At 37.8% G+C, this 12,362-nt stretch overlaps 1 protein-coding gene across 1 annotated transcript in view; it reads right to left on the bottom strand.

The window, feature by feature from the left end:
* The window catches only part of LOC126100749 (beta-ureidopropionase), a 165,725-nt gene that overhangs the window by 77,335 nt on the left and 76,028 nt on the right, over window positions 1-12,362 (bottom strand). Inside the window, exons 3-4 of the mRNA XM_049911371.1 lie at window positions 9,161-9,315; window positions 8,971-9,065 (exon numbers count right to left, since the gene is read on the bottom strand). Coding sequence (XP_049767328.1) covers window positions 8,971-9,065; window positions 9,161-9,315 — 250 coding nt within the window. The remainder of the gene's footprint in view (window positions 1-8,970; window positions 9,066-9,160; window positions 9,316-12,362) is intronic.

Here is a 12,362-nt window from a genome sequence, read left to right as displayed (position 1 = left end):
AAGATCAGGTCAGTCAATCATCCAGACTGTTGCCCTTGAACTACTGAAAAGGCTGCTGCCTCTCTTCAGGAACCACACATTTGTCTGGCCTCTCAACAGATACCCCTCCGTTGTGGTTGTACCTACGGTACGGCTATCTGTATCGCTGAGGCACGCAAGCCTCCCCACCAACGGCAAGGTCCATGGTTCATGGGCGGGGATTCTCAAGGTGGCAGGGGTAAAATACAGGGAGAGAAAGGCTATTGACAATTTGTATAGAAACCAAATGGTAGTTATAAGAGTTGAGGGGCATGAAAGGGAAGCAGTGGTTGGGAAGGGAGTGAGACAGGGTTGTAGCCTCTCCCCGATGTTATTCAATCTGTATATTGAGCAAGCAGTGAAGGAAACAAAAGAAAAATTTGTAGTAGGTATTAAAATCCATGGAGAAGAAATAAAAACTTTGAGGTTCGCCGATGACATTGTAATTCTGTCAGAGACAGCAAAGGACTTGGAAGAGCAGTTGAACGGAATGGACAGTGTCTTGAAAGGAGGGTATAAGATGAACATCAACAAAACCAAAACGAGGATAATGGAATGTAGTCGAATTAAGTCGGGCGATGCTGAGGGTATTAGATTAGGAAATGAGACACTTCTAAGTAGTAAAGGAGTTTTGCTATTTGGGGAGCAAAATAACTGATGATGGTCGAAGTAGAGAGGATATAAAATGCAGACTGGCAACGGCAAGGAAAGTGTTTCTGAAGAAGAGAAATTTGTTAACATCGGGTATAGATTTAAGTGCCAGGAAGTCGTTTCTGAAAGTAGTTGTATCGAGTGTAGCCATGTATGGAAAAGAAACATGGACGATAAATAGTTTACACAAGAAGAGAATAAAAGCTTTCGAAATGTGGTGCTAAAGAAGAATGCTGAAGATTAGATGGATAGATCACATAACTAATGAGGAGGTGATGAATAGGATTGGGGAGAAGAGAAGTTTGTGGCACGACTTGACTAGAAGAAGGGATCGGTTGGTAGGACATGTTCTGAGGCATCAAGGGATCACCAATTTAGTATTGGAGGGCAGCGTAGAGGGTAAAAATCTTAGAGGGAGACCAAGAGATGAATACACCAAGCAGATTCAGAAGGATGTAGGTTGCAGTAGGTACTGGGAGATGAAGAAGCGTGCACAGGGTAGAGTAGCATGGAGAGCTGCATCAAATCAGTCTCAGGGCTGAAGTCCACAACAACAACAACAACAACAAGCAATTTATTATGAAAATAGTAGAGCGTCTCGTAGCTCACATTATTGTGGCATTAGATCTCTCTACTGGTAGAAAAAATACGGTTGCTGTGAAGCTTAAGAAAGTTACAGAGTCACATGATCAAAGTAACATGGCAGGCAAAAAGATAGGGAATCATAATATCACTAAAAGCATTAATAAAAAATTGTTAATAAAGAAGTGCTTACAGTATGAGTGGATAATGACCATTATCTTACCATAAACTGAATACAAACAAAAAGTTGAAGATTTTATTGGTTGAGATAATACTGATCCTGTTAATATATTCCTAGCAGAATTCTAAACTTTGCTTAAAAATAATAATCCAGTATTGAACAAAGAATGCCAAGAAAAAGGAGATAGTTGCTGATTTTTTTTAAAAAAAGCCCACGCTTAGAGAGATACTAATGATTCATAGTCCAGCCCATGAGGCTGCTACCTATCTTAATGGTGTCCTTATCCAGCATTACTTTTATCCTCAGCATTACCTGGTAAAAAATGGAAGAAGGTTATACAACATTTATGAGCATTTAGGATTCGTAACGGTGCCTCATTAGTTTCCTTTGATATTGACAGTATGTCCACCAACATTTGCATAAATCAGGTTGTGGGTTTGTTTGACAGTAATTTGTGTACATTTAGTAACTTGTAAAATGAGTGCATTAATAAGATTATGAAACTGCTCACTTGTCTGTTGAAATACAATTATTTTAAGTTTGGTGAAGATATGTGGCAGCAGAACATAGGCTTAGTTATTGGCTCTCCCTGGTTACTACATTAGCGAACAATTTATATGTAACATGCAGAGGAAAGATTCTTTGTTGAACATCCACAATTTAAAGACAAAATAATGATATATAGGAGTTATATTGATGAGGACAAGGACCAGATTCCCAATATGCACAAGGCACTGAATAGCCAAGCACCCAGCATTAATTTTACTGCTGAGTTTCACCAGAATGGTGGTTTACCTTATCTGGATCTGTTACTTACTTTGCATGATGATGGTATTGCCTTCAACATATCGTAAGCCAGTCATGACTGATACATTGATACATAACTCCTCCATACACCCTAGAGCTTATAAACTGGTGGCCATCAGGTCTATGACTCACAGGTTGCATGAGATCCCGCTTAATAAAGAAGGCATTAACACTGAATGGAACACTATAAAGTTTCTAGAATAAGCAAATGGTTACACAATTAAGGAGGTCAAGGGATATTCATACGCAGATGATGATAAAGAGTGGGAATAAAGGGCTGGTAACAGTACACTCATTGTGAAAGATGCAGGTGAAAAGAAAGCATTCATTAGGATTCCCTACTATGGGAATATTTTAAAGTGGGTAAATGGCTGAGGGATCTAAATGTTACTCCTGCATTCTTTACACGTAACATAATACACAGGGGCTGATATGGCATGAATATAGGGCCCACAACCATTTAACAAAATGAGGATTTATTATACAAAGTGCACGCAAAGCAAATGCAAGTATTTGGGCAGACTGGTTGAAGTTTTTATTCCAGGTTTAAGGAGCACTACAATGTAAATCAATCCAAAACTGCAATATCGATGTACCTTGCTCTTAATGATCACAGGCTGATAATACTGTGGATGATCTATCAATATTGCATGTCTATCCTAAGATCTTGGCTCTGAACATCCTAGAAGAGACAAAGATGTTCTAACACAGAATTAGTAATCCTGACATTCCCGTGAATGAGCAAGTAGAACTTACACATAAAAATATTTTGAGTAATTTTTTGCAGCGCTTGCAGTAGTCAATTAATTTTTTATCTTATTTGCTCTTGTCAGTACTGTTCCATATTCCTTTCCAGGTCCCTGTTCCTGATGTTCTTTATCTATTTTTACGTTTGTTAGGCATTTGATGGCTGGTTACATGGGTACCGATTTGGTTACCCATCGCAGTTTTTAAGTTTTTGGTCTTGCTGCCATAGGGCTTTGGATTATGTCATTAGTACTTTTTAAAGTACTGTCCTGGCAGTTTTTTTACTGGTATTTATTTTTTTATAGATTTTAATTATTATACTGCTTTTTCAGCATTATATGTACTTTTGTTGATGGTCACATTTTTAATGGTTCTGGCCTGTGTTTTTATTGTTACTTCTGTGCTGTTATTATAGCAGTTATTTATTTGACTTCCATATGTGTCTTGCACAATTCACTGGTTTGACATTAGATGTGATTTGTGTGAGTTTTTGTGTTTGTTGAGTTCATTGTTTTTACGTTATACTTTTTCTAATTACTTTCTACTTCGTCCAATATGTTTTTTGTTGGGCACCCATCTCTCATACATTGCCTTATCTTCAACTGCTGATTACTATTTTTGTCACATTGAAGTTTATGGTAATTTATCTTTTGCTCTGAAGGGGTGTTCCTCCTGCGTTTTTTACTGTAAAGTAGCTTATAGTCACATTACTCAGTCCCCGTTCCACTGGTAGACGGAACGTATTGCCATTTTCTGTGAATAATTGGGATGTGGCAGACATTACAGTCACATCATTTTTCAGACATCATTATTAAGTGGAGTGATGAGGTAAGGAATGAGGATGTTCTCCACAGAATCGGCGAAGGAACATATGGCACAAACAGACAGGAAGAAGGGACAGGATGATAGGATATGTGTTAAGACATCAGCGAAAAACTTCCCTGGTACTAGAGACTGGCACAGAAGAGGAATTCATGGTGGGCAACATCAAACCCACTTTATGGTAACACCACCCCATAACAAAAATTCTGTATCATCAAAAGAAGCAATTTGTCTGTATTGTTTCAGCTGTTCAGTTCTCTAAGTTTTTACCAATAATCTAACACCCTAAGTTCTTCTAAAAAAGTATAAAAATTGGCAGTGGAACATGGCTTGATATGTTTCTTCTGCATCCTTCATAAGGCACCATATATGATAGTTGTGAGCAGAATTATGAATACCGTTTTTCATGTGATCCACGGTAATGTTATTTATGGAATAAGAATGTGATGACTTTCATTTCTTAAATATCAAAAGTCTTGCCATTTTTCTCATAATCGTAACGGACTACAAAAATGTTGGCATGTGATTCATTTCAGTAAAGTGAACAATTCCTTCAATAGAACTAATTGCAGCAACTCAAAGCATTAAGGACTCAGACCAAGAATGAATGCTCAAATCACTAGAGCAGCCAGAAAGGCAGATCCCAGATGGCTAGACTCTGCCATTTAAAATCATTTTGAAGCCATATGCCTAAAAATTTGTTTCCAGTGAGGGTGTAATTCCACTGATGTTTATTGTCACAGACATGCTGCAGGCTTCCCCTTTCAAACAGAAATGAAGCACAGCTGTTTTCTGGAAGTTTTTATTATTAGTTTATTTCTTCCAAATCAGTCATTTAGCTGGTCTGTAGCTTTATTTATGTTTTCTTGTAGCTGTGTTTGTTTTTCCCCTGTAAGTAGGATGCTTGTGTCATCTGCAAACAAAATATTTAGTTGTGATTCTATCCTTACATGTGTGTCATTTACAAAAGGTGTACATAAAGCCTGAGAACACTTTCAATTATTTATTGGACAAGAACTAAGCATTGTGCAGATGTCATACATATTGCATTTTGAAGAGAAACTCTGAAAAAAGTTGTTTCTCTCTCTCTCTCTCTCTCTTTTTTTTTTTTTTTTTTTTTTTTTAGAAACATGCACTATGCAAACCATGAGTGACCCGGCAGACGTCAATATGGTAATCAAATTCTTGCCATACCGTCCCAGCATGGCATCGTCGACTGTGGCAGTCGCTTCCCGTATTCTCCCCAAGAGCTCTGCTACACTACATGGTAGAGGCGGTACATACACCAGATCTTTAATATGCCCCCACAGAAAAAAGTCACACGGAGTGCGATCTGGTGATCGGGAGGCCATTTTATTAAACAGCTATGCTCTTCTGTAGCATGGCCAATCCATCAATGCGGCGGCTCCGTGTTCAGGTGCCTGCGAACTTCACGATGAAAATGGGGTGGAAAGATGAACGGAGAGTCCAATTGCATTTGAGACATCAGCCATTGCTGCAACATTTCCAAGTAGGAATATCCAGCGACAGTGCTCTCAGCAAAGAAGAATGGCCCATACAGTTTTCGATGTGACAAGGCACAAAAAACATTTACCTTTGGGGAATCGTGCTCAAATTCAGTGTATTTGTGTGGGTGTTTTGTACCCCAGATTCAACAATTATGCCTGTTCACTTTTCCATTAGTGTGAAAAGTGGCTTCATCACTAAAAATTATGTGATCAACAATGCCATCCCCTTCCTCATTCAATTGTTGCACCTATGAACAAAACTCAAAACACTTGTCTTTGGCGATGTCATTGAGCTTCTGCACTAGCTCCAATCTGAATGGTTTCACAGACAGCTTCTGTCATGGGACTTTCCACACTCTCACTGGAGCCATTTCAAGTTCACGGGATGCACGATGCATCGATTTCTTTGGGCTCCTTATGAATGTCTCTCTTACGCACTCCACATTCACTTCACTCATACAGGGACGTGAGCTGCTCTTTGCCAGGCACCTGTTGTGCCAGTGATAAATGGCCTTCCTTGTTGGTGGCTTCTTACTGTACTTGGTTCTAAACATCCATTGAACAGTGGTAGCACACCTGTTTTTGTCGAACTCCAACACACAGAAAGCTCGCTCCACACCTGAACTCACCATGTTTACGACTAGCGCTGACTATCGGTAAATTACCAAACTACACTGTAGCAGTATACATGAAAAAAAAACTTTACATGTTTCTCTTCAAAATGACATATGTATGATATCTGTACAATGTTTGGTTCTTGTGCAATAAATAATTGAAAGTGTTACCGAAGTGTTGCTGGACTTAATGTACACCCTATACATAGAAGGAAAAGAATAGGCCTGAGAATGGATTCTTGAGGGACTCCAGTTTTAATTACTCCTGCATCTGAAAAAGTTTATATGTTATTACTACTTTTTGTTTTCAATTTGTCAGGTATGAGGAGAACCATTTTAATGCAGTGCCTCTAAAGCCATACTTTTGGAGTTTTTCCAACAGGATTCTGTGGTCCAAAATATCAAAAGATTTGCTCAGGTCTAAGAAAATACCAGCAGCATTTTGTTTATTATCCAGTGCTTCTAGAGCACTTTGTAAGAAATTATATATGACACTGGTCTTAGATTCATTTTTCCGAAAACCATGTTGGGCATCAGCAACGATTTTGTTCTTATCCAGAAATTCCATTAATCTATTATAAGTGCTTCTTTCAATGAGTTTGGCAAAAACTGACAATAATGAGAGTGGACTATAGTTTTCCAAATTTGCTTTGTCATCTTTTTTATGAATAGGGATCACTTTAGCAATTTTAAGACAATCAGGAAAGGTTTCAGTTGAGAAACATGAACTGATTATCTCTGCAAGGGGTGTTGCAATGTTTATAATACACTCCTTTACAATGAAGTCTGGAGTACTATCAACTCCTGAGGCCATTTTTCTGAAGGTTTTTGCTATGTGAATGATTTCATTCGAGGATGTGTCATAGAGATAGATTGAGTGGAGGCAAGAATTTACTTTATTCTGTTGATTAATTGGGCTATCTTTCTTATTATTAATTATTAGTTTTCTTGTATTGTCTTCACAGTACTGCCTGAAGAGATTTTCAATCTGCTGTGGGTCAGTAATTCTCTTGTTGTCACAGTTCAGTGTGATATTTTTTACTATTTCCTTCCTGCTTCATTACTTTCCAGATTGCTTTGCTTTTATTTTCTCACTCTGATATAAACTTATCATTGGCCATTATTTTTGTCTAACATATGGCTTTTCTATAAATATTTTTTTGTGATATAACTGTTGAGCAGAGGGGATATATTGTGTTTTTCTCTGTAACTGAGCAATTTTCTTATTGTGCTGCTTGAAGCTTTTATTCCACTTGTTATCCATGTCTTTGCTTTTAGATTTGTGTTCCTTACCACCCATGTTTTGAGAGGAAATACTGTTGGTATAGTATTGAATCAAATGCTTTTGGAAATTTGAGAGGCTGCATGTTCCAGATTGCATTTATCCGTGGATTTCAGGAAGTCATATTAGAAAAGTGCAAGTTGTGTTTTACATTACCAGTGTTTTGGAGTCCATGCTGGCTGGCAAGGAGGTCATTCCGTTTGACATACCTCATTACATTTCAGTTCTGGATATATTCTAAGATCCTCCAAAAGAGGGGTGTCAATAACATTTTTGGCCAAGGGATCTATGCTATTTTACAGTCAATGGAGGGGTATCCCAGAAGGTCAAAATTGGACTCATCATCTGACTGACCCCAACCACCACATAATTCCATCCTGAGACTACACCCTGTAGCAGTTCTTTGGTATATCATAATTTCACCCCAATCATTTCTACATCTACATTTATATTCACACTCTGCAATACACTGTGAAGTCCATGGCAAAGGCCACTTCTTATAGTATCACATATTATGATTCCTTCCGATTCTTTCTGCACCAGGAGAGGGAGAAGAGAGTGCTTAATGCCTCAGCAGAGACTGCAGTTAGTCTAATATTTTCTTCATTGTCCCTACAGGATCACTAAATTAGGAACTGTAGTATATTCCTAGAGCTCCCATTCAACTGAGATCCTTGCGATAAGTAGGCTTTCATTGGATAGCTGGCATGCATCTTCAACTATCTAACAGGTCAATATTATGAAAAGGATACACTGCTACTTGCCATATAATGGAAATATTGAGTTGCAGAGAGGCTCAACAAAAAGACTGCTAAACAAGTAAGCTTTTGGCAAAATGCCTTCTGAATTAGATAACACACACAAACATCAATGCAAATGCAACTCTCACACACATGACAATTGTCTCTTGCTGCTGAGGCTTGGTAGCTGGCCAAAAGCTTACTTGTTTAGCAGATTTTTTATTGGGTCTGTCTGTGACTCAACAGTTCCACCATACGGTGAGTAGCAACCTATCCTTTTCATAATACTGTCATTATACCACACAGAATTTTCCATTGTTCAATTTTATCTGTCAGTTCAGCTTTTTCATCATTTCCATAATGCTTTTCCATGGTTCATCAACCTATTATCATTGGCGCTTCCCTTCTTGATGTTTGCTATGGGCCCCACAGATTGGAGCAGTATTCTAGCAGGGTCATGTGACAGTCTTGTAAGCAATCTCTTTTGCAGACTGACAGCATTTTACCAGTATTCTAACAAAGGACCAAAGTCTAACTAATAACTAAAAAATGAAGCACTTTCAGACCCATTCTTACATGGCTTTTTCCTTGTTTTAATATGAGAAACCCAGCTCCAAGTTTTTCCAAGCATTAATATGACACCATGCGCTTTTTTTGGCACATTTTCATCATGAAACCCTTGTGTCCAATTTTTCACTGTTTGTTCATCATATACAAACAAAATTAATGAGTGAAAGAAGTGCCAAAATATTCTATGAAGTCAACACCTGTAAACACATATAAAAAGTCAAGAAGAATTGTCAATGACATGGTAGACTTAAATCATAAGCTAGTTTACTTAAAGACACATGAAAAAAAAAAGAAAAAAAAAGCACCACAAAATCGTCACTATCATCTACAGCCCAGACCTTTGTCTGTAAGATCTTTGGAGAGAGTCTCTTATCTGGACTTGTTGAACAACGTAATATGTGTAACACCTGAGTTCTTTGCTTAATTTGCTACTACAAAAGACATGTACCTGTTTGATAAATGTAGTTGTTGGACCTGTTTCAGCTGATTCAGCAAATTCAGTCCAAGGAAGTCTTTCACGTGTGCAGAAAAAGAAAGGAGTCACTGTGAAATTATATCAATAATATTAGTGCATACATTCAAATAAAAATAGGCTCTGCACCAAACAAAAATACAAAATATTAAAAGAAAATACATACCCCATGATTCTTGCAAACACAATATATTGACCCCACTTATAGCTGCTGCCTCAACAATTGTGGCTATGCGCCTGTGTAAAGCATCTCTTTGTTCTGCTATAGGTGCATTAGTTGGAAGTACAATCCTATTTTGTACCAAACCCACACGAACTAGCCTGTGTGATGAAATAAAACAATTTATCCACTGTTGTGAATCCCACTGCATATGAAGTAATAATAATAAATTGTCTTTCTTTAACCAGGAATCAACACACAAAGATACTGGCAAAAAGTAATTGTGCATCAGCCTGTGCCTTGTGCTGACATACTATGCCTACATACACTCATTTCTTAGCTACGAGGTTCTTTTCTGGTGACCAGTAGCACAATACATGAACACAATTTTCAAACTGCACAGAAGAGACATAAGAATAACAACTAAAAGTAATATTTGAGTTCATTGTAAAAATATTTTAAAAATAGGATATCCTAACTACATCAACTGAAATCATTTGCAAGTCTGTTATGGACATCAGAAAAAAACATTAGTAAGTATGTCACAAATAGTTCCATACTTGATCATGGAACAAGAGCCAGTTTGCGCTTTCATTTATTAAGGGGAAAAATGCTCTAAATGACATTACTCAAGCTATTTGAACAAACACAGTAACCAGTCACCTTGTGTATGGCTTGCTATATCCCAAAAGTTTAAGAGTAAATGTAACTACTGAGCAAATGGTACAGACATTGAGCCTGTCAATGACTGAATGCCTCTACTACACTGGTGCCCAAAATTAAAGCAACAAATGGAAATTTTGCAAGGCTGTGTTTATTTTGCCACAAAACAGTATAAACAGGTAACAGTATAGTAGATATAATATACAGAATACAGAACATAAACAACTGCAGCATGCATCATGATAGTCAAAAATAGTCTTCGTTTTTTTCCAACTTAACATCATCAATAAATGATTCAGCATTCAGTATAAGAACAGCATACTCATCTAGGTATTTGTGAGGGTTCCTCTTCCTGATAGAATGTTGAGCAGCTTCATTTTCAGTTTCCTCTTTGTTATTACTCAGTTCTGGTACGGGAATTCTTTCGTGACCTCCATCATTTGATTTAACAACGTCTTTGGTGAGTTCACCTCCATTATTGTCTACCCTGATTTTTCCTGTACAGAATCCGGAATCCAGTCATCGAATGGTATACATTCAAAGCCGAATCTTTCTTTGTAGAAAACAATGTTCCTTCCAGTGACTATTTTTTCTTCATCTGGACACCAAAGTCTGTAGCCATCAGGACAGTAGCCAGTGAAGTAGCACTTCAAATATTTGCTGTCAAACTTCCATGTTCTCACTTCTTTTGATAGCAGTAGATAAGCAATACATCCAAATACTCTCAGCTAAGTCAACTTTGGTTTCTCGTTGTACTGTAAAGCTGCAGGAACCTTTCCTTCCAAAGCTGTAGTAGGACTTCTGTTAGTAGATATACAGCAGTATAAACAGCTTCTAACCAGAAGGTCTTACTTAATTTACATTGAAATGTCAAACAGTGAGCTTTCTCAATAAGAGTTCTGTTCATTTGTTGTGAGACACCATTTGCCGAGGAGTGTATCAAATTGTAAACTCAAACTTTATTCCTTGTTCTTCAAAAAATTGCTTGAACTTGATGAACATGCATTCACAGCCATTTTCACACCGCAAACTACTGATCTTCATGTTGAAACGAACTGTAGCCATGGCATGAAACATCTTCAGATAGCAAGTTCGATTTCAGTGTGCAAGCCACTGTGAAACGTGTAAAGTCATCGATGACCATGAGCACACACTTCTTACCGCCAAATGATGTTGGTAAACTTGGCCCACAAAAGTCACTATGGATCAACAAAAGAGATCTGGTGGCACATTTCCTAGTGTGATTGTATGTAAGCTGTGACTGTTTGCCTTCAACATAATCTGAGCATCGCTCCTTGGGATTGTTGAAGCAGCTAGTTCCATACCGTCAACTTGTGATTGAAGGCGCTTAATGTTGTGACAACTCAAATGGCCTCATCTCTGGTGCCACAGTTTCACATTAGTTTCAGTCGAAGCAGCTGACTAAGCTTTATGTTGCAAAAAATTTAATATCACTGAGATTTATTCCTATTTGCAATGACAGTGATTTCTTTTCCCTTTTTAATTAAACCTTGAGTTTGTTTCAAATGTGATATTAAAACCATTCATTTCCAATTCTCTAACTGACAGCAAATTATAATTAAGATTAGGCACGAAAAAACATCTTTGATCAGTATCTGAATTTCCTTTCCTTTTACATTAGTAACTTTCACTTTAGCCTCAAGAATAACGCCTGAGTTAACTAATTTAACTTTAACTGGTTCTTCCAGTGTCTTTAAATTAGTGACAGGTATCTTACTGTTAATCAAATGCTCTATTGCTCCAGAGTCAAAGAACCAGTTTATGTTGTTCTCTGACTGATCCATACATCTACATCTACATCTACATCTACATCCATACTCCGCAAGCCACCTGACGGTGTATGGTGGAGGGTACCTTGAGTACCTCTATCAGTTCTCCCTTCTATTCCAGTCTCGTATTGTTCGTGGAAAGAAGGATTGTCGGTATGCTTCTGTGTGCGCTCTAATCTCTCCGATTTTATCCTCATGGTCTTTTCGCTAGATATATGTAGGAGGGAGCAATATACTGCTTGACTCTTCGGTGAAGGTATGTTCTCGAAACTTTAACAAAAGCCCATTCCGAGCTACCGAGTGTCTCTCCTACAGAGTCTTCCACTGGAGTTTATCTATCATCTCTGTAATGCTTTCGCGATTACTAAATGATCCTGTAACGAAGCGCGCTGCTCTCCGTTGGATCTTCTCTATCTCTTCTATCAACCCTATCTGGTACAGATCCCACACTGCTGAGCAGTATTCAAGCAGTGGGCAAACAAGCGTACTGTAACCTACTTCTTTTGTTTTCAGATTGCATTTCCTTAGGATTCTTCCAATGAATCTCAGTCTGGCATATGCTTTACCAACGATTAACTTTATATGATCATTCCATTTTAAATCACTCCTAATGTGTACTCCCAGATAATTTATGGAATTAACTGCTTCCAGTTGCTGACCTGCTATTTTGTAGCTAAATGATAAGGGATCTATCTTTCTACGTATTCGCAGCACATTACACTTTTCTACATTAAGATTCAATTGCCATTCCCTGC

This window comes from Schistocerca cancellata, chromosome 9, assembly GCF_023864275.1.
Source record: "Schistocerca cancellata isolate TAMUIC-IGC-003103 chromosome 9, iqSchCanc2.1, whole genome shotgun sequence".
Lineage (NCBI taxonomy): Eukaryota > Metazoa > Arthropoda > Insecta > Orthoptera > Acrididae > Schistocerca > Schistocerca cancellata.
Note: the sequence above shows the minus strand (reverse complement) of the source record. Positions and strands in the feature narration are given on the sequence as shown.